Raw genomic sequence first — 20,152 nt, forward strand, 5'->3', positions numbered from 1 at the left:
TTGATCGCGATCTGGGCGGGATGACAAGCTGCCCCTTGAATCTGGCCACACCCCTGGGATCACTGGGCAGCCTATGGCAGCCTGTCCCTCCCTCTGCAAGCTCTGCCTCCTCGCCGGTGATTGGCCTCCAGATCTGTAGCTCAGAAAAGGCACACAGGCAGCCAATCACAGGCGAGGAGGCGGAGCTTGGAGAGGAGGAGCTGAGCGGCAGCACAAAGATTGAAGATCGAGTGAGGGAGCAGCTGGAGCTGGAGAAGAAGAGGAGAGCAGCTGGAGAAGGAAGACAGCTGATGGGTAAGTGTCTGTGCCTGAATGAGGGAGCCCGGGCTGGAACAGGGGTCATCACAGTGATGTAAGTATAATTGGTGTCAGTGGGAGTAATAGTGCCCCATCATTAGTGTCAGTGTGGGAGGAATAGTGCCCCCTCATTGGTGTCACTGCCAATACTCATTTTACAAGGGAAGTTTCCCTTAGCTTAGTGAATGAGCTGAAGTTCTGCTGACCTCTCATGCAATCACGTGGAAGCAAGAATAATGGGCTCCATTCACAAAGCAGATCGCATGCGGTATATGTAGGTGTCCAGACACAATTTGCCTAAATATCGCATGCGATCCTGAAACTGCCAATTCACTATGCCGTTTTGCAAACCGCTTGGTAAATACCGCATGAAAAGGCATAAAAACTCAGTTCACAGAAGGAAATAAATAATTAAATGCATGCGGTAATTAGGTTGTGGTCCAGGCATGCGGTATTAACGGCATTCTGGCTGCCCTATAGCAGATGTACTGCTACAGGGTGACAGGGGTGCGCAAAATTACATATATACATGTGATTTTGCATTTCTGGGTAAGGGGCACGCGAGAGCTGCACGCGCACCCTACCCGCGCTGCCATTCACGGACGTGGCTGTCAATCACCGAGTTCTGGCTGGTGATTACTCGTCGGCGCCCTGTGATTGTTGAGGATCTCCGACGGGGGAGAACTCTTTGTAAACAAAACAGTTCTCCTTCCTGTCAACTAGTGCACACTGCTTTGCATGGCTGTGCATTGCACAGCTATGCAAAGCAGTGTGCTTACAGTGAAGTATAAACACACAGCCCAATGTAAAACAGCACAGAGTTAACCCTTTGATCACCCCAGATGTTAACCCCTTCCTGCCCAGTGTCATTAGTACAGTGTCAGTGCTTTTTATTAGCACTGATCAATGTATTGGTATCATTGGGAATGTCAGTGACACCAAGTCAGTACCCCCCAGTGTCAGAATGCCCGCCGCAGTCCTGTTACTAGTAAAAATGTAAAAAAAATCCTTGTATATATACCACCATTTGTAAACGCTAGAACTTTCACATAAACCAATTAATTTACACTTATTACAATTTTTTCAGCAAAGACATGTAGCAGAATACATTTTTGCTTAAATTTATGACAAAATTAGATTTTTTAAATTTTTTTACTGGACATGTTTAATAGCAAAAAGTCAAAAATATTGCTTTTTTCTCAAAATTGTTTTTTTTTTATAGCGCAAAAAATAAAAAAAAAGGCACAGGTGATCAAATATCACCGAAAGAAAATCTATTCGTGGGAAGAAAGGACGCAAATTTAATTTGGGTGCAGCGTTGCATGACCTCGCAGGTGTCAGTTAAAGTAACGCAGCAACGGAACGCAAAACAATGGCCTGGTCAGGAAGGGGGGTAAATCCTCAGGAGGGCAAGTGGTTAAGGACATTTTTTTATATTTATGATTCTCTTGCAGACTGTTTGTCTTTTACAATGCATACTAATTCATTTTATTTTTGCGAGTGTGGCTTCTGCTGCAAAATCCCTGATGAAACATAACAGAAGAAGAGCAGTCAGTAGTTTTTGAAACTTTAGAATCAATTAACATTCCTGTAAGAGGATTACATAGAACAAGCGAAACTTCTAGGGGGGTAAATCCTCTGGAGGGCAAATGGAAATGTAAAAACATAATAGGCAATTTTGAGTATCCTCTGCCGTTTTGGATCTGTTCTCTCAACAGTAATGCATAGAAACCTAAATTTGGAAATAATTGGGGTTGATTTACTAAAGGAAAAACTTTTCTGAGTTTTGGATAGAGTGGAGGTGGATTAGAACACCTGTCATTTTTTTTTATTGTTGCCTGTGCCTCTGTTAAATTCACTCTCTCTATTTGTCCTGTTTATCATTATCATTGAAATTAACCACTTCCAGTCCGGACACTTTTACCCCCTTCCTGTCCAGGCCAATTTTCAGCTTTCAGCGCTATCACACTTTGAATGACAATTGAGCGGTCATGCAACACTGTACCCATATGAATTTTTTTGAGACAGATAAAGCTTTATTTTGATGGTATTTATTCACCACTAGGATTTTTATTTTTTTTTGCTATGTAAATTAAAAAGTCCAAAAATGTTGAAAAAAAGTGTTTTTCTAATAAAATGTTGCAAATAAATAATATATCATCATAAATCTTGGCCAAAATGTATTCCGTTATCTTTTTAGTAAAATAACCCAAATTAGTTTATAACCAAAAATTATAATTTTTAAACTTTTTTTTATATTATTATGTTTTTTTTTACATACTGTCACCCTTGCAGTATAGTGTCACCATGGTGACACTGTACTACTTGTGGGGGGTGATGAAGATTTTTTTTTTTTTACACCGATTGCTTTTACACCCATAAACACTGTAAAAGCAATCATTTCTCCTTCTCTCTGGCTGCATTCTTGCAGCCATTGAGAACTACTGTGTGAGCTGTGATTGGTCACAGCTTGTCACATGGTACAAGGCTGTTGTGAATAGCCTTGTACCATGTGACCTCTGTGATCATTCACAGATTTCACACGTAGTAAGCAATGATGTCACAAGTGACATCTTGCTTACTACTTTGCATGTGATCACGGATTGGCCAATCAGCAATCACATGATCGGGACCTCGTCCGGAGGACACAGCGGGCACCGCATCGCGGTGCTGCATGCTTCCGGGGAGCGTGCACAAGCAGGGTGTGGGGAGGCCGTTTATATACAACGGGAGGCTGTTGTGAATAGCCTTGTACCATGTGACCTCTGTGATCATTCACAGATTTCACACCACACGTAGTAAGCAATGATGTCAGAAGTGACATCTTGCTTACTACTCTGCATGTGATCACTAATTGGCCAATCAGTGATCACATGATCGGGACCTCGCACAGAGGTCCCGTCCGATGATCGGTGTTCCACTGTGTCCGCAGGACACAGCAGGCACCGGATCGCGGTGCTGCGCACTCCCAGAGAGCACGCACAGGCAGGGGGCGGAGAGGCCATTTATAAACGGCCACCCAACCCTGCACTGCCCCCGTCCGGCCGTTTATATACAACAGACGGACGGGAGGTGGTTAACCACTTGAGCTCCAGAGGATTTACCCCCCTTAATGACCAGGCCTCTTTTTGCTACTCGGCGCTGCACTTATTCAACTGATAATTGCGCGGTCATGCAATGCTGTACCCAAATGAAATTTACGTCCTTTTTTTCACACAAATAGAGCTTTCTTTCGGTGGTATTTGATCACCTGTGCGCTTTTTATTTTTCACGCTATAAACAAAAAAAGGCCAAAAATTTTGAAGAAAAACAATATTTTTTACTTTCAGCTATAAAAAATATATAGTAAACTCAAAATTGGTTATAAATTTAGGCCAAAATGTATTCTGCTACATGTTTTTGGTAAAAAAAATTCCAATAAGTGTATACTGATTCCTTTGTGTGGAAGTTATAGCGTCTACAAACTATGGTATAAATACTGCAATTTACGCCATTTTTCTGCTATATAGCGCTGCGCTAGTTTAACGGACAATTGCGCGGTCATGCAATATAGTACATGAATGAAATTTACATCCTTTTTTTCCCCACAAATTGAGCATTCTTTCGGTGGTATTTGATCGCCTGTGCGGTTTTCATTTTTTGCTCTATAAAAAAAAAAGTCTGACAATGTTGAGGAAAAAAAAACAATATTTTGGACTTTTTGCTATAAAACATGTCCAGTAAAAAAAAAATGCAAAAATAAAATTTAGTCATAAATTTCTGCCAAAATGCATTCTGCGACATGTCTTTGCTAAAAAAAATCCCAATACGTGTAAATTAATTGGTTTACGTGAAAGTTATAGCGTTTACAAATGGCGGGAAAGATACTGGGATTTTTAGTTTTTTTTAATACTAATAATGGCGGCGATCAGTGAATTATGGCAGCGATCAGGGACTTATGGCAGCGATCAGGGACTTATGGCAGCGATCAGTGAATTATGGCAGCGATCAGGGACTTATGGCAGCGATCAGGGACTTATGGCAGCGACCAGCGACTTATGGAGGGACTGCGGTGGACATTTTGACATTGGGGGGTACTGACTTGGGGTCACTGACATCCCCAAAAACACTAATACAGTGATCAGTGCAAAAAAAAAAACACTGACACTGTACTAATGGCAATGGGGAGGAAGGGGTTAACTTTATTTTGCAGGGAAGGGTTATAGGAGTGAGGGGAGTGTTTTACTAGGGGGCAGGGGTGTGTACTGGACAGGACAAGGCTGATCGAGAAAGAGGAACTGTTCTTTCTCGATCAGCTCATCCTCGAGCTGACAGGGAAGTGACAGACAGCACAGCTACTGCAGCTGTGCTGTCTGTCACTGTTTGCCGCCGATCGCCGGGAAATAACCGCTAAGGAGCGGCTGTGACCCGGCGACTGACATCTGTGGTGGTGATCCGCGGGACAGATAGGGCGGCGGCGCGCCTTGCATGCGCCCCCTATTTGTTTACAAAACACACGTTTTAAAACGTGGTTTTGCCTGCCAGTGCCGCCCTGCCGCCGTATATGTACAGTGGCTGGGCGGCATGTAGTTAAAAGAAAATTCCAAATTTTGGGTTGTCCCCAGAATAATTATAGAGGGGACATTTTCCAATGAGGATACAGATGGTGAAAAAAAAACCCAAAAACTGACACGGGTTATAACCCTCCATTACTCTATCCAAAATGGAGAAAAAATACGTTTTGCATATAATTTTACGTTAAGGCAAATAGACTGTGCAATTTGCTCCAGAGCTTAGTACATCAGGTAAAGCTTCACTTTACAAAGAATACCCAATCACATGCAAGGAAAAAAAACAGCAATTTTGCTTGTACATGATTGGATGATAGAAGTCAGTAGAGCTCCCCCTCATTTACTAAGCTCTGGAACAACTTCACTTGCAGAGTGCTCACTCTATGTGCATTTAGTAAATCCACCCCATTGCATTTAATAAATCCACCCCATTACATTTAATAAATCCACCCCATTACATTTAATAAATCCACCCCATTACATTTAATAAATCCACCCCATTGCATTTAGTAAATCCACCCCATTGCATTTAATAAATCCACCCCATTACATTTAATAAATCCACCCCATTACATTTAATAAATCCACCCCATTACATTTAGTAAATCCACCCCATTGCATTTAGTAAATCCACCCCATTGCATTTAATAAATCCACCCCATTACATTTAATAAGCCCACCCTATTACATTTAATAAATCCACCCCATTACATTTAATAAATCCACCCCATTGCATTTAATAAATCCACCCCATTGCATTTAGTAAATCCACCCCATTGCATTTAATAAATCCACCCCATTGCATTTAATAAATCCACCCCATTACATTTAATAAATCCACCCCATTACATGTTGCAAAATATACTTTTCTCCTGTCATTTCCCCAGATTTTAAAGACTTTTTTTGTGGTCATACAGTACAAGCATATACATCATTTTCTGCAAAAAACTTCCCAATCAGTCCAAACCTACACATATATATATATAATCACAATGGTCTAATCCCTTGTTAGAACATATGACATACAGTATACATAGCGGGGATACTTTCATTTTTCACAATTATTTTAAAGATATCTTCCCGCTGACAAGTTCTCACTCACATCATTGATCGTTTTAGCTATCTATAAGTCTAGGTTCACACTTATGCATTTTCCGCAGCATTTTGCAGAAACGCACAGCAGTCCATTTAACAAGATTTCCTATGGTACGGGTTCACACCTCCGCGTTTTCACCTGGTGCGTTTTTTGGAGAGGGTCAGGGACTTTTTAAAACGCAAAACATTGCATTTTTAGTCCTATAGACTTCAATGAAAATGCTGCAGAAAAGCATGTATTGTGATTTTAATGCGTTTTTTTCTGCATTTTTGATGCGCTTTGCATTTTAATCTGCTCACCAACAAGGTAAAATAGGATGCAAAATGCATAAAAAACGCATGTGAAAAAATGCAAAACGCACTGCAGAAATGGATCAAACGCACACTGCATATGTGTGAACCTAGCCTGAAGGGGTAATTCTTCGCAGTGACCACAAGTGTAAGGAGCATTCTTTCCACTGACTGTCACAATCACATATCAGAAGTTGCAGATATAATAATTTTTAGCTGGCTGAGACTGAAAAAATATTTCAAGGGTTCCTCTGTGCTGAAAAGGTTGAGAAACACTACTTGTAAGTGCAACTAAAGGCAAAACGTTACATACAAGTGAGCAGTATTTTTATGTCTGATTGCTTACTCTGGGTTTTTTTTCTTTCTTTTTTTGTTACTTCTTTAATGTAAGTTTTTTTTTCTTGTTTGAGTTTTCTGATTGTTCTTATACCTGGATGTACCTGTTTGTTGCTGCAGCATGTGTGAAATTTACAGGCTGTGATACTCGAGAGCTGTGATCATTCCCTTTGTATACACGATTTGCTGCATAGTATTGTGCCATCATATTGGCTTGACAAGTATAATTTGTATACAAATTACATAAAATACACAATTGTACAAGTGTATAAAAAAAAAAAGCAAAACTTTATTTTTCATTTTGGATAGAGTAATGGAGGGATGTACTAGGAATGCAGCCATACCGATATTGGTGCCAATACTGAATATTGAAAATGTTACTAAACCCACAACAGTAAAGTCAGTCTGTATATGCAGTAATGCATGCTTGTTATACTCACTGTGGAACCTAAGGGGTTAATCCTCCGCATTGTGTAAAAATGCGGTTTGATCCTGATTTCTCTGATCCTCCCCTTCTTCCAGTGCCCCCTTCTCATCTCCTGATAAGACATATGGTGTGGAGTCACTCTGCACATGCTCAGTTTGGTGTGTTTGCTAGAGAGGTTTTTATTTCTTTTCTTGGGAGAGTGCATGTGATCAGCACAGGGCCAATCAGCACCGTCAAGACAGAGGTCAGGGGTTCTGCATCCTCCTAGAACAAAATGAAAACTCCTCCCACAAGCTTTAACCAGTGCTTGGCTGGACACTGATAGAAGTCACAAGACTGCTCTAACTGCTGACAAGAAAAGGTATTTAGCAGTTAATATTTACTAAAATAATTGCATTTCCATGTTCTGTGTACTGTGGGAGACCAGATATAGTGAATGCAGGGTCTGGGGAGACCCGATATAGTGAATGCAGGGTCCGGGGAGACCAGATATAGTGAATGCAGGGTCCGGGGAGAACGGATATAGTGAATGCAGGGTCCAGGGAAACCAGATATAGTGAATGCAGGGTCCGGGGAGACCAGATATAGTGAATGCAGGGTCCTGGGAGAGCGGATATAGTAAATGCAGGGTCCTGGGAGACCAGATATAGTGAATGCAGGGTCCTGGGAGACCGGATATAGTAAATGCAGGGTCCTGGAAGAGCGGATATAGTGAATGCAGGGTCCTGGGAGAGCGGATATAGTGAATGCAGGGTCCTGGGAGAGCGGACATAGTGAATGCAGGGTCCGGGGAGACCAGATATAGTGAATGCAGGGTCCTGGGAGACCAGATATAGTGAATGCAGGGTCCTGGGAGAGAGGATATAGTGAATGCAGGGTCCGGGGAGACCAGATATAGTGAATGCAGGGTCCTGGGAGACCAGATATAGTGAATGCAGGCTCCTGGGAGACCAGATATAGTGAATGCAGGGTCCTGGGAGACCAGATATAGTGAATGCAGGGTCCTGGGAGACCAGATATAGTGAATGCAGGGTCCTGGGAGACCAGATATAGTGAATGCAGGGTCCTGGGAGAGCAGACATAGTGGATGCAGGGTTTAGTAACACTTATTTATATTTTTCTAAATGTCAAATATTAAATGAAAATTGTGTCAAAAATCAAACTTATATTTAAATACCCTTCTGTCACCAATAAAAAACACAACATTGTATTTTAATTGGTGCAAGAAGGGTATTTCTGTGTGTGATTACTGATACTATTTTCATTCAATATTTGACATTTACAAAGATATTTTGTGTTGACCTAATTTAGGGTAGTTGGTTTGATACGCCCTGTGTGTCCTGTGACAGCAGCTTCCCTTTGCCTGGTATTTCAGGCACCTTTTTTCTTTTGTGTGAATACATCTGCTGCAGGGATCGCACTGACTTCGTGAGTCAGCAGATTTCTACGGTTTAAACTATTTTACCTCTTTATCAGCACTAAAAACTAACAGGTTCTAATCCTTCTCCACTGTGTCCATCCCATTGGATATCACATGCGATAAAATACTGCATGGTTTCATGAGATAAATACTGCATATTTCTGAAAAAAACTTCATGCAGTATTTTAGTAACGATTTTTGTGAATGCCAACATTTTTGTTTAAAAACATTGAGCGGTATTTTAGCACAGTTCTTAACCAATACACGCCCGGCCAATAGCCAAAAGGTGGCTGGAAAAATGTATTGGATTTCCAGGTGGACGCCAAATGGCGTCCTCCCGCACATGCGCACTTTTCGCGCTTGCAGAGCCGCGCAGCGGCGCGATCTGTCGCCGGCCGTGTACCTTGGACACGGCCGATGACAGATCTGAGTATCGGCCCCGTTGCTGGTACCATGTGACCTGCTGTGACCAATCACAGCAGGTCACATGACAGTTGTATACAATGGATGGCTTCATTCATGCCATCCATTGTATACTAGTGTCTAGCTGTGAATGGTCACAGCTAATCACATGCACATGTCATGTGATTAGCTGTGGCCAAATCACAGCTAAGCACAAAAAAAAACAAAAAAAAACCCTGAATGAATCGATGTCATTCAGGTAAATGCTTGCTTATAGCAAAGTAATTCTTTGCTATAAGCAAATTGTGTAAAAAAAAAAAAAAATGCTGATCACTTCCCCAAAGTAGTACAATGTTACTATGGTAACATTGTACTACTTTGGACATAGTGAAATATGAAAAAAAAATCTTAAAAAAATAAAAAGTAATAAAAAATTAAAAATAATTAAAAAAAAATTATATTTTTTTTTTCATACTGTCACCATTCAGTGCCCCTGATCACCGCCATGCCAGTTATATGAAGACGCTGTACTGCACTGGTGACAGTATGTAAAAAAAAAAATAGTGAAAATACTTTTTTGCATTTTTTCATTTTCCGAAAAAATACAACTTCTAAAAACTCGCCATTCCTCTTATGAAGTACGTCGGACTGTCTACTCTGCAAAAAGGGGTCATTTGGGGGATATCTGTACTGTTCTGACATTCTTGGACCTCAAGAAATTAGATTGGCTGTCAGTACTTCAGGATTGATCAATTTTCAGATCTATACCTTAGTTTGTGAACTCTATAACTTTCCTACAGACTAAATAATACATCCTAATTTGGGTTATTTTCACCAAAGACATGTAGCAGAATACATCTCGGCCTAAATTTATGAAGAACAATTATTTATTTGCAAACTTTTATAACAGAAATAAAGAAAAACGTGTTTTTTTCAAACTTTTCGGTCTTTCTTTGATACTTTAGCAAAAAATAAAATCCCCGGCGGTGATTAAATACCACCAAAAGAAAGCTCTAGTTGTGTGAAGAAAATGATAAAATTTTAGTTTGGGTACAATGTTGTATGACCGCGCAATTGTCATTCAAAGTGTGAGAGCGCTGAAACCTGGAAAATGGCCTGGGCAGGAAGGGGGTAAAATTGCCCGGTATTGAAATGGTTAAAGTGGTCGATACCGCTCTGTGAATGGAGCACACTGGTTTTCTAATTTTACTTGCACATGATTGGGTATTCTTTGCAAAGTGAACTTTCATCACATTCACTAAGATGAGAATTCCCTTGAATGTTTGAAAAATGAACATGTTCTACTGCATGGACAGTAGGCTACATGGATTTCAATGGCAAAGTTCACACCATTGCAGTGCGTTCCAGTGCAGACAACAAAAGTAGAAGACGTTGCATTTTTTTCTGAAAGGAACTGCACTGGAAAGCAGTAAAATACAGCAAAAATGCACCGGAACTCAAAATGCACCAGAACGTATCAAAGCAAATAAAAAACCCCAGAAAACTTTGGAAAAAAGAAGAAAAATGCACTGCAAGACAAACGCATCAAAAACACACCAGAATGTATCAAAAACGCACATGCAGAAATGTGGTGTGAACCGGCCCATCAAGGAAAATAAAAAAACAAATTAAAAAACATCATTTTTTTGCCTGCAAGTGATTGGATGATGGAAGTCAGCAGAGTTTCATCTTATTCACTAAGATCTGAGAGAATTCCCTGGCAAAGTGAACAGTCTGCTTATCTTTAGCAAATCAACCCGTGTCTTAAAACAAAGTATAAATATTAGCTTGAGCTATTGATCCCAGTAAACAACAGACTTCCTATAACCAGAAATACTGCTACAGGGCGGCAAGGCTGCGCAAACTCACAAGTATATATACGTGATTTGCATTTCCAGGTATGTATATGTCCAGTGTATGTCCGGAGTTTGTATAGTGTATGCATAGTGTATGTCCGGTGTATGTATAGTGTATGCATAGTGTATGTCTAGGGTATGTATAGTGTATGTGTAGTATATGTCCAATGTATGCATAGTGTATGTATAGTATATGTCCAGTGTATGTATAGTATATGTCCAGTGCATGCATAGTATATGTCCAGTATATGTCCAGTGTATGCATAGTATATGTCCAGTGCATGCATAGTATATGTCCAGTGTATGTATAGTGTATGTCCAGTGTATGTATAGTGTATGTCCAGTGTATGTATAGTGTATGTCCAGTGTATGTATAGTGTATGTCCAGTGCATGCATAGTGTATGTCCAGTGTATGTATAGTGTATGTCCAGTGTATGTATAGTGTATGTCCAGTTTATGCCCAGTGTACAGGTAAAACTCGAAAAATTAGAATATCGTGCAAAAGTTCATTTATTTCAGTAATGCATCTTAAAAGGTGAAACTAATATATGAGATAGACTCATTACATGCAAAGCAAGATAGTCCAAGCCGTGATTTGTCATAATTGTGATGATTATGGCTTACAGCTCATGAAAACCCCAAATCCACAATCTCAGAAAATGAGAATATTGTGAAAAGGTGCAATATTCTCGGCTCAAAGTGTCCCACTCTAATCAGCTAATTAAGCCATAACAACTGCAAAGGGTTCCTGAGCCTTTAAATGGTCTCTCAGTCTGGTTCAGTAGGAATCACAATCATGGGAAAGACTGCTGACCTGACAGTTGTGTAGAAAACCATCATTGACACCCTCCATAAGGAGGGAAAGCCTCAAAAGGTGATTGCAAAAGAAGTTGGATGTTCCCAAAGTGCTGTATCAAAGCACATTAATAGAAAGTTATGTGGAAGGGAAAAGTGTGGAAGAAAAAGGTGCACAAGCAGCAGGGATGACCGCAGTGTGGAGAGGATTGTCAGGAACAGGCCATTCAAAAGTGTTGGGGACTTTCACAAGGAGTGGACTGAGGCTGGAGTCAGTGCATCAAGAGCCACCACACACAGACGGATCCTGGACATGGGCTTCAAATGTCGTATTCCTCTTGTCAAGCCGCTCCTGAACAACAAACAACGTCAGAAGCGTCTTACCTGGGCTAAAGAAAAACATACCTGGTCTGTTGCTCAGTGGTCCAAAGTCCTCTTTTCTGATGAGAGCAACTTTTGTATCTCATGTACTGTATGTCCGGTGTATGTATAGTGTATGTCCGGTGTATGTATAGTGTATGTCTGGTGTATATATAGTGCATGTATAGTGTATGTCCGGTGCATGTATAGTGTATGTCCGGTGCATGTATAGTGTATGTATAGTGCATGTCCGGTGTATGTATAGTGCAGGTCCGGTGTATGTATAGTGCAGGTCCGGTGCATGTATAGTGCATGTCCGGTGCATGTATAGTGCATGTCCGGTGCATGTATAGTGCATGTCCGGTGCATGTATAGTGCATGTCCAGTGTACGTCCGGTGCATGTATAGTGCATGTCCGGTGTATGTATGGTGTATGTATAGTGTATGTCCGGTGTATGTATAGTGTATGTCCGATGTATGTATAGTGTATGTCCAGTGTATGTATAGTGTATGTATGGTGTATGTATAGTGTACATCCGGTGTATGTATAGTGTATGTATAGTGTACGTCCGGTGTATGTATAGTGTATGTATGGTGTATGTATAGTGTATGTATGGTGTATGTATAGTGTATGTATGGTGTATGTATGGTGTATGTATGGTGTATGTATAGTGTATGTATAGTGTATGTATGGTGTATGTATAGTGTACGTCCGGTGTATGTATAGTGTATGTATGGTGTATGTATAGTGTATGTCCGATGTATGTATAGTGTATGTCCAGTGTATGTATAGTGTATGTCCAGTGTACGTCCGGTGTATGTATGGTGTATGTATAGTGTATGTCCGATGTATGTATAGCATACGTCCGGTGTATGTATAGTGTATGTCCGATGTATGTATGGTGTATGTATAGTGTACATCCGGTGTATGTATAGTGTATGTCCGATGTATGTTTGGTGTACGTCCGGTGTATGTCCAGTGTATGTATAGTGTATATCTGCGATCTCAGTGACAGGGTAGGCAGTACTACAGTCCATGTGTCAGTGAAGCTGACTGTCCCGAGGTAGGTGTGTCCCCCCCACTGTGTACATAGACCGGGCACAGACGTGGTGTCGGTGAGGAGGATGGATGTCTGTCCGGTGTGCAGCGTGTCCGTCTCCTCCCCGGCAGGCACCATCCATTGGCCGTGTCGGTGAGGAGGATGGAGGTCTGTCCGGTGTGCAGCGTGTCCGTCTCCTCCCCGGCAGGCACCATCCATTGGCCGTGTCGGTGAGGTGGATTCGGACACAGCGATCAGTGACAGGCCGGCGGCGCACGCACACACTAACATTCAAACTCCCCTCCGCACCCGCAGCCCTCCCACCCCGGCTGTGCGGTTTGTTGATTGGTCCTCCCTCAGCTCATTTCCATTGACGTCATTCCAGGCCGGAGGTCACCCGTCCGCGGAGCTGTCATTGGCTGTGGCCGGGTGACAGCGGCGGTGAGGAGTAGTACGGGGGGGAGGAGGGAGGCAGACAGAGGAGGAGGGCAGGCCGGCAGGCACTGGGGGAAGATCGGTGCAGTGGCTGAGCTCACACCGGATCACACTGCGGGCTGACAGCCGTCCATGGAAGAGCCGCCTCCCGTCTGATCAGTAACACCGCGTTCCTGTGCGATCCCCGGGGGATGTGTGCCGGGCTGTGAGGGGGCGGGGGAGAGCGGAGGGTGCGGATGTGAATAAGCCCCTCGATCCTCCTCCGCTGGGTGATGATGATGAGGAGGAGTCCCATCTAGAGCCCCCGATGAGCCCCGTCCCCGGAGAGGAGCCCCGCCATCCCGTCTCCCTGTGATCCCCGGATACAATGCTGCCATGCTGATGGTGAAGATGGAGCGGGGGGGATCCTGATGAGGACCGATCTCCTCTCCTCTCTTTCCTCCGATCTCCTCTCCTCCATCCTCCGATCTCCTCCATCCTCCGGGCCCCGGGACATGCGGCACAGCGGAGGCAGCACATCGCAGGCTGCACCCCACCGAGGAGGACTGAGCGGCTGACTGCAGAGGGCACCGGATCCTCGGGCGGGGGAGGAGGAGGCAGCAGCATGGGCTGTGCTCCGAGCATCCACATCTCCGACAGCAGGGTGGTCTACCACAGCGGGAAGGAGTCCGACGAGTCCCCCCACCAGACCAACACTCAGTCCCAGCAGAACAACTCCGTCCCCGGATTATTCATCAAATCCTCTCACACCTCCACATACAAGGTGAGGGCTGAATCCTGACAGGGACCGGAGGGAGGACGGTCACTGCATGGGGGGCATACCCACCGGGGGCATACCCACTGAGCTTGTACCTACCGGGATCATACCCACCAACCTCGTACCCACCAGGATCATACCCACCGAGGTCATACCCACTGAGCTTGTACCAACCTTGTACCCACCGGGATCGTACCTACCAACTTCGTACCCACCGGGGTCGTACCCACCAACCTCATACCCACCGGGATCGTACCCGTCAACCTCGTACCCACCTGGGTTGTACCCACCGGAATCGTACCTACCGGGATTGTACCCTCCAACCTCATACCCACCGGGATTGTACCCTCCAACCTCATACCCACCGGGATCATACCCACCAACCTCATACCCACCGGGATCGTACTCACCAACCTCATACCCACCGGGATCGTACCCACCAACCTCGTACCCACCGGGATCGTACTCACCAACCTCATACCCACCAGGATCATACCCACCAACCTCTTACCCACCGGGATCGTACCCACCAACCTCGTACTCACCGGGATCGTACCTATCAGGTTCATAACCACTAAGCTCGTACCCACCGAGCTCGTACCCACCGGGGTCGTGCCCACCAACCTCATACCCACCGGGATCATATTCACCAACCTCATATCCCCCGGGATTGTACCCCCTGGGGTCATACCCACCGGTATTGTACCCATCGGGGGTCATACCCACCAACCTCATACCCACTGAGCTCATACCAACCGAGGTCATACCCACTGAGCTCGTAACCACCAACCTCATACCCACCAAACTCATACCCACTAAGCTCGTACCCACCGGGGTCGTACCCACCAACCTCATACCCATCAGGGTCGTACCCACCGGGATCATATTCACCAACCTCATATCCCCCGGGATTTTACCCACCGGTATTGTACCCATTGGGGGTCATACACACCAACCTCATACCCACTGAGCTCATATCGACCGAGGTCATACCCACTGAGCTCGTAACCACCAACCTCATACCCACCAGGATCATACCTACCGGGATCGTACCCACTGGGGTCATACCCACCATCCTCGCACCCACCAGGATCGTACCCACCAACCTCGTATCCACAGAGATCATACCCATCAGGGTCATACCCACTAAGCTTGTACCCACCTACCTCATACCCACCAGGACCGTATCCACCGGGGTCGTACCCACCGGGGTCAAACCCACCAGGATCATACCCACCAACCTCATACCCACCGGGATCGTACGCACCGGGCTCATACGCACTAACCTCGTACCCACCGGGTTCGTACCCATCGGGGTCATACCTACCTGGGTCGTACCCACCAATCTCATACCTACTGGGATCATACTCATCGGGGTCATACCCACCAAGCTCGTACCCACTGGCCTCATACCCTCCGCGATCATACCCACCAGGGTTATACCATCTGCGATCATATCCACCGAGCTCATACCCACCAGGCTAATACTCATCGGGTTCATATTTACCGGGATCATATCCACCGTCACCTCATCTGTGAAGGTAACCAGGACACCCACCAACCCCACTGCTAGCACAAGGCAAGGGGACCCAGGGGGTGGCATTGTAGGCCTTGGGGATTCTGCAAAGGGTTAATAGGCTGTCAACCGAGAGTGTGTTTTTGCAAAGTAGATCATCTGTAATACAAGTCATCTAATTCCAATTTCCAGCAGGATGGTATATCCACCGTAGAACCCCATCACTGGTGCAAGGGGGCCCAGGTGGCTGCATAGGCCTTGGGGGCTACTGCAAAGGGTTAATAGGCTGTCAGAGGACAGGATTTCACTTCACCAAGGGATGTCTAGATCATCCATATTCTAAATCATGTCATTGTAATTTCCCCTTCATCAGAATGTGTACCCAGGGGCCATTTAACCGGGCATGACCAATGTCAGGGTCAGGCCCCTTCTGCCATTCAGGGTACCTGCATTGTTATTTGTCAGCCAGACAATTCATCTTACCATTTCTGCTCCTCTAAGAAAGACAGGAGGGAGAACAGGCAGAGATATGCAAGGTAACAGCAGGATGGTAAATCCACCATACATCCTCACCACCGGCACAAGGGGGCCTGGGTGGCAGCATAGGCCTTGGGGGCTTCTGCAAAGGGTTACTATGCTGTGGTTTTGCAAAGTAGATCATCCGTAATACAAGTCATTTCCTCTTGATCAGAATGGCCATTTAACTGGGCATCATAAATGTCAGTTTCAGGCCACTTCTGCCATTCAGGGTACCTGCTTTCTTATATGTCAGCCAGGCAGTTCATCTTAACATTTCTGCTCCAATAAGAAAGACAGGAGGAGAACAACCAGGTCAGGACGGCAGAAGGACGGGAGGGAGAACAGGCAGAGATACACACCAGGGATGGTACATCCTCCATATAACCCCACTGCTGGCACAATTGGGCCTGGGTGGCATTGTACGCCTTGGGGCTTCTGCAAAGGGTGTCTGTCAATAAGGAGAGTGTGTTTGCAAAGTAGATCGTCTGTAGTCCAAGTCATCCAATTCCTATTTCCCCTTGATGAGGGAAGAGCTACAAAGAAAATGGAAGGGACTATACATCCACCATTCAACCCCCACCACCAGCACAAGGGGGCCTGGATAGCATCGTAGGCCTTTGGGCTCCTGCAAAGGGTTAATAGGTTGTCAAGTTTCAACTTGTGAAAGTGATCATCAAAGGAGATAATCCATAACCCCAGTCATCTAATTCTCATCTCCCCCTGGGGGGCCATTTAACACACATGTCAGTTGCTGTCTACTTCTGCCATTCAGGGTACATGCATCCTTATTTGTCAGCCTGGTAATGACTCCTCTAAGAATGACAAGAGGGAGAAGAGTCACATCCATGAGGCCGACGTACACAAAGTAAGGAAACAGCAGGAGATGGTACATCCACATTGCAACCCCACCGCCAGTGCAAGGGGCCTAAATGGTTTAATAGGCTGTCAAGGGGCATTCACTTGTGCAAGTGATTGCCATAGGTTGTCTAGAGACAGTATTTGGTAAACTAGATCATCTATAATCAAAGTCATCCAATTCCCATTTCCCTTCGGTCAGATTGCTTCCTTGGGGACCATTTAGCTGGACATCACAAATGTCAGTTGCAGGCAATTCAGGGTGCCTCGTCCTTATTTTCGCCAGCCAGCAATGAATAATTTTCTGTTCCTCTAAAAGAGACAGGAGGAGATCTGCCAGATCAGGGAGGCAGAGAGACACAAGGTAAGGAAACGGCAGGGATGGCACATACATCATTCAACCCCTTCCACTGGCATAAAGGGGCCTGAATGGCAGCATAGGCCTTTTGGCTTCTGCAAAGGGTTAATAGGCTGTCAAGTGGCAGCCTTTCACTTGCGCAAGTGATTGCCAAATAGATCATCCATAATCCAAGTCATCTAATTCCCATTTCCTCTCCATCGCAGTTCTTCCCTAGGGGCCATTTTACTGGGCATCACAAATGTCAGCTTCGGGCCACTTCTGCCGTTCAGGGTGTCTGCATCCTGATTTGTCAGCCAGGCAGTCAATCTTACCATTTCTGCAAATGTTGGCTACCACCTCTAAGAAGGACAGGAGGGAATGAGGCCAGGCCATGGGGATTGAGATACACAGCAGCAGATTTAGTGTGAAGGAAACAGCAGGATAGCACATCCACCACTGATCCCCACCGCCAGGGACCTGGATTGCAGCGTAGGCCTCTGGGCTCCTGCAAAGGGTTAATATCCTATCCATTGACAGCCATTCACAAATGATTGCCAAAGTAGATCATCCATAATCCAAGTCATTTAATTCCCATTTCCCCTTGATCAGAGTCCTTCCCTAGGGGCCATTTAACTGGGCATCACAAATGTCAGTTTCAGGCCACTTCCATGCTTCCTTATTTGTCAGCCAGGCAATTAATCTTCCCATTTCTGCTAACGAGAGGCACATTCACGGCCTTTGTTTACTAATAGGGTGTTTTCATCGGGAGAGAACAGGGCAAAAAAAAAGAGAGAACATTGGAAGCTATACTTATCTTGCTTTTGCAATGAGCACAGGGCCTACGTCTTTATGTCCTTGACTGTAATACAGGTCAGTTTTATATAGCTTAGATTTGTCTGAATGATAAACGTCAGCAAGCAAATATTGATATTTGTATAGGTATTTATCTGGCACCATTTACTAATGCTGAATGAAATATTTAACATTGGGAAGAAAAGCGGCTTGTTTGATGCTGTCAGCCCGTTAGATGGATAGGGGACCAGGGAATTGGCAAAATCTACTCAATGCAGACTGTCTCTTTCATTCTGGATTTCAGCAGGACGATTATTCTGTGTTCTTTGCATTTATCCTGAGTACTGCGGAACGCTAGTCACTACACAGATCAGCCTCCAAATAGGAAGACCAGGTTAGTTGTCAAAACTTTCTCACTCCTCTAGTCCTGGATCCCACTCTGTCACAACAAACATGTGTTTGTAGCACAATGAACAGCAATCAACTAGGAGCCAAGAGGCTTTCCTGAGTGTCGGGTCACACTACTGCGAGCTGAAAGTTCTGCGACTTTCCTAGGCGACTTCCTGGCAATTTGATGGCTACTTGATGCGACTTGAGTACTACTTTGATGTGAATTTCATGCCATGCGACAAATGAGAACAGCTATAGATAATTTTCCTGTAATGTCGGATCCAAATCACATCAATATAGATGCGGAACCGACTTGGAGGCGACTTCTGTGAAAGTCTATGGGCACAAGTCTGATAGAACAAAGGAAGGAATTGGAGTGTATCCAGGTGCCAGGTCACCTCCAAAAAATAGGTAATATTTAAGTGCCACGTCCTAATTATAATAGTCAAAATTGTAAATTTTTTGATAAGTCTGATAGAAGTCACCTTGAAGTAGTGCAGGAACCTTTTCTAAGTCTAGGTTCACACTTATGCGTTTTCTGCAGTGTTTTGCTGAAACGCACAGCAGTTCATTTAACATGATTTCCTATGGGACAGGTTCACATATCCACATTTTTACCCAGTGTGTTTTTTTGGAACGGGGCAGGGACTTTATAAAACACAAAACGTTGTGTTTTGGGTTCTGTAGACTTCAAAGGAGACGCTGCAGAAAAACGACTTGAGTACTATTTTGATGTGAATTTCATGCCATGCGACTTTGCCTGTGGCAAATGAGAACATCAGCTACAGATAATTTTCCTGTAATGTCGGATCCAAATAGCATCAATATAGATGCAGATCTGACTTGGAGGCAACTTCCGTGAAAGTCTATGGGCACAAGTCTGATAGAAGTCACCTTGAAGTAGCACAGGAACCTTTTGTAAGTCTAGGTTCACACCTGTGCGTTTTTCGGAAACGCACAGCAGTTCATTTAACATGATTTCCTATGGGACAGGTTCACATCTCCGCATTTTTACCCAGTGTGTTTTTTTGGAACGGGTCAGGGACTTTTTTCAATGCAAAATGTTGCGTTTGTGGTTCTGTAGAATTCAATGGACACACTGCAGAAAAGCTACTTGAGTACTATTTTGATGTGAATTTTATGCCATGCGACTTTGCTGTGGCAAATGACAACATCAGCTACAGATAATTTTCCTGTAATGTCGGTTCCAAATCACATCAATATAGATGTGGATCTGACTTGGAGGTGACTTCCGTGAAAGTCTATGGGCACAAGTCTGATAAAAGTCGCCTTGAAGTAGCACAGGAACCTTTTGTAAGTCTAGGTTCACACCTGTGCGTTTTTGGAAATGCACAGCAGTTCATTTAACATGATTTCCTATGGGACAGGTTCACATCTCCTCATTTTTACCCATTGTGTTTTTTGGAACAGGTCAGGGACTTTTTAAAACGCAAATGTTGCGTTTGTGGTTCTATAGACTTCAATGGAGACGCTGCAGAAAAGCAACTTGAGTACTATTTGGTGTGAATTTCATGCCATACGACTTTGCCTGTGGCAAATGACAACATCAGCTACAGATATAATTTTCCTGTAATGTCGGTTCCAAATCACATCAATATAGATGCGGATCTGACTTGGAGGCGACTTCCGTGAAAGTCTATGGGCACAAGTCTGATAG

General features: G+C 44.2%; 1 protein-coding gene across 2 annotated transcripts in view; it reads left to right on the forward strand.

Moving 5' to 3' along the window:
* The window catches only part of PDE8A (phosphodiesterase 8A), a 413,353-nt gene that overhangs the window by 126,048 nt on the left and 267,153 nt on the right, over nucleotides 1-20,152 (forward strand). Inside the window, exon 1 of one of the 2 annotated variants that reach the window (XM_089685704.1) lies at nucleotides 13,335-14,068. The exons of the other annotated variant lie outside the window; for it this stretch is intronic. Coding sequence (XP_089541830.1) covers nucleotides 13,910-14,068 — 159 coding nt within the window. The 5' untranslated portion in view covers nucleotides 13,335-13,909. Of the gene's footprint in view, nucleotides 1-13,334; nucleotides 14,069-20,152 lie in introns of those variants that run through there. 2 annotated transcript variants of the gene reach the window in all.

This window comes from Staurois parvus, unplaced genomic scaffold (assembly GCF_062004578.1).
Source record: "Staurois parvus isolate SC_StPar_1 unplaced genomic scaffold, SC_StPar_1.0 ptg000381l, whole genome shotgun sequence".
Lineage (NCBI taxonomy): Eukaryota > Metazoa > Chordata > Amphibia > Anura > Ranidae > Staurois > Staurois parvus.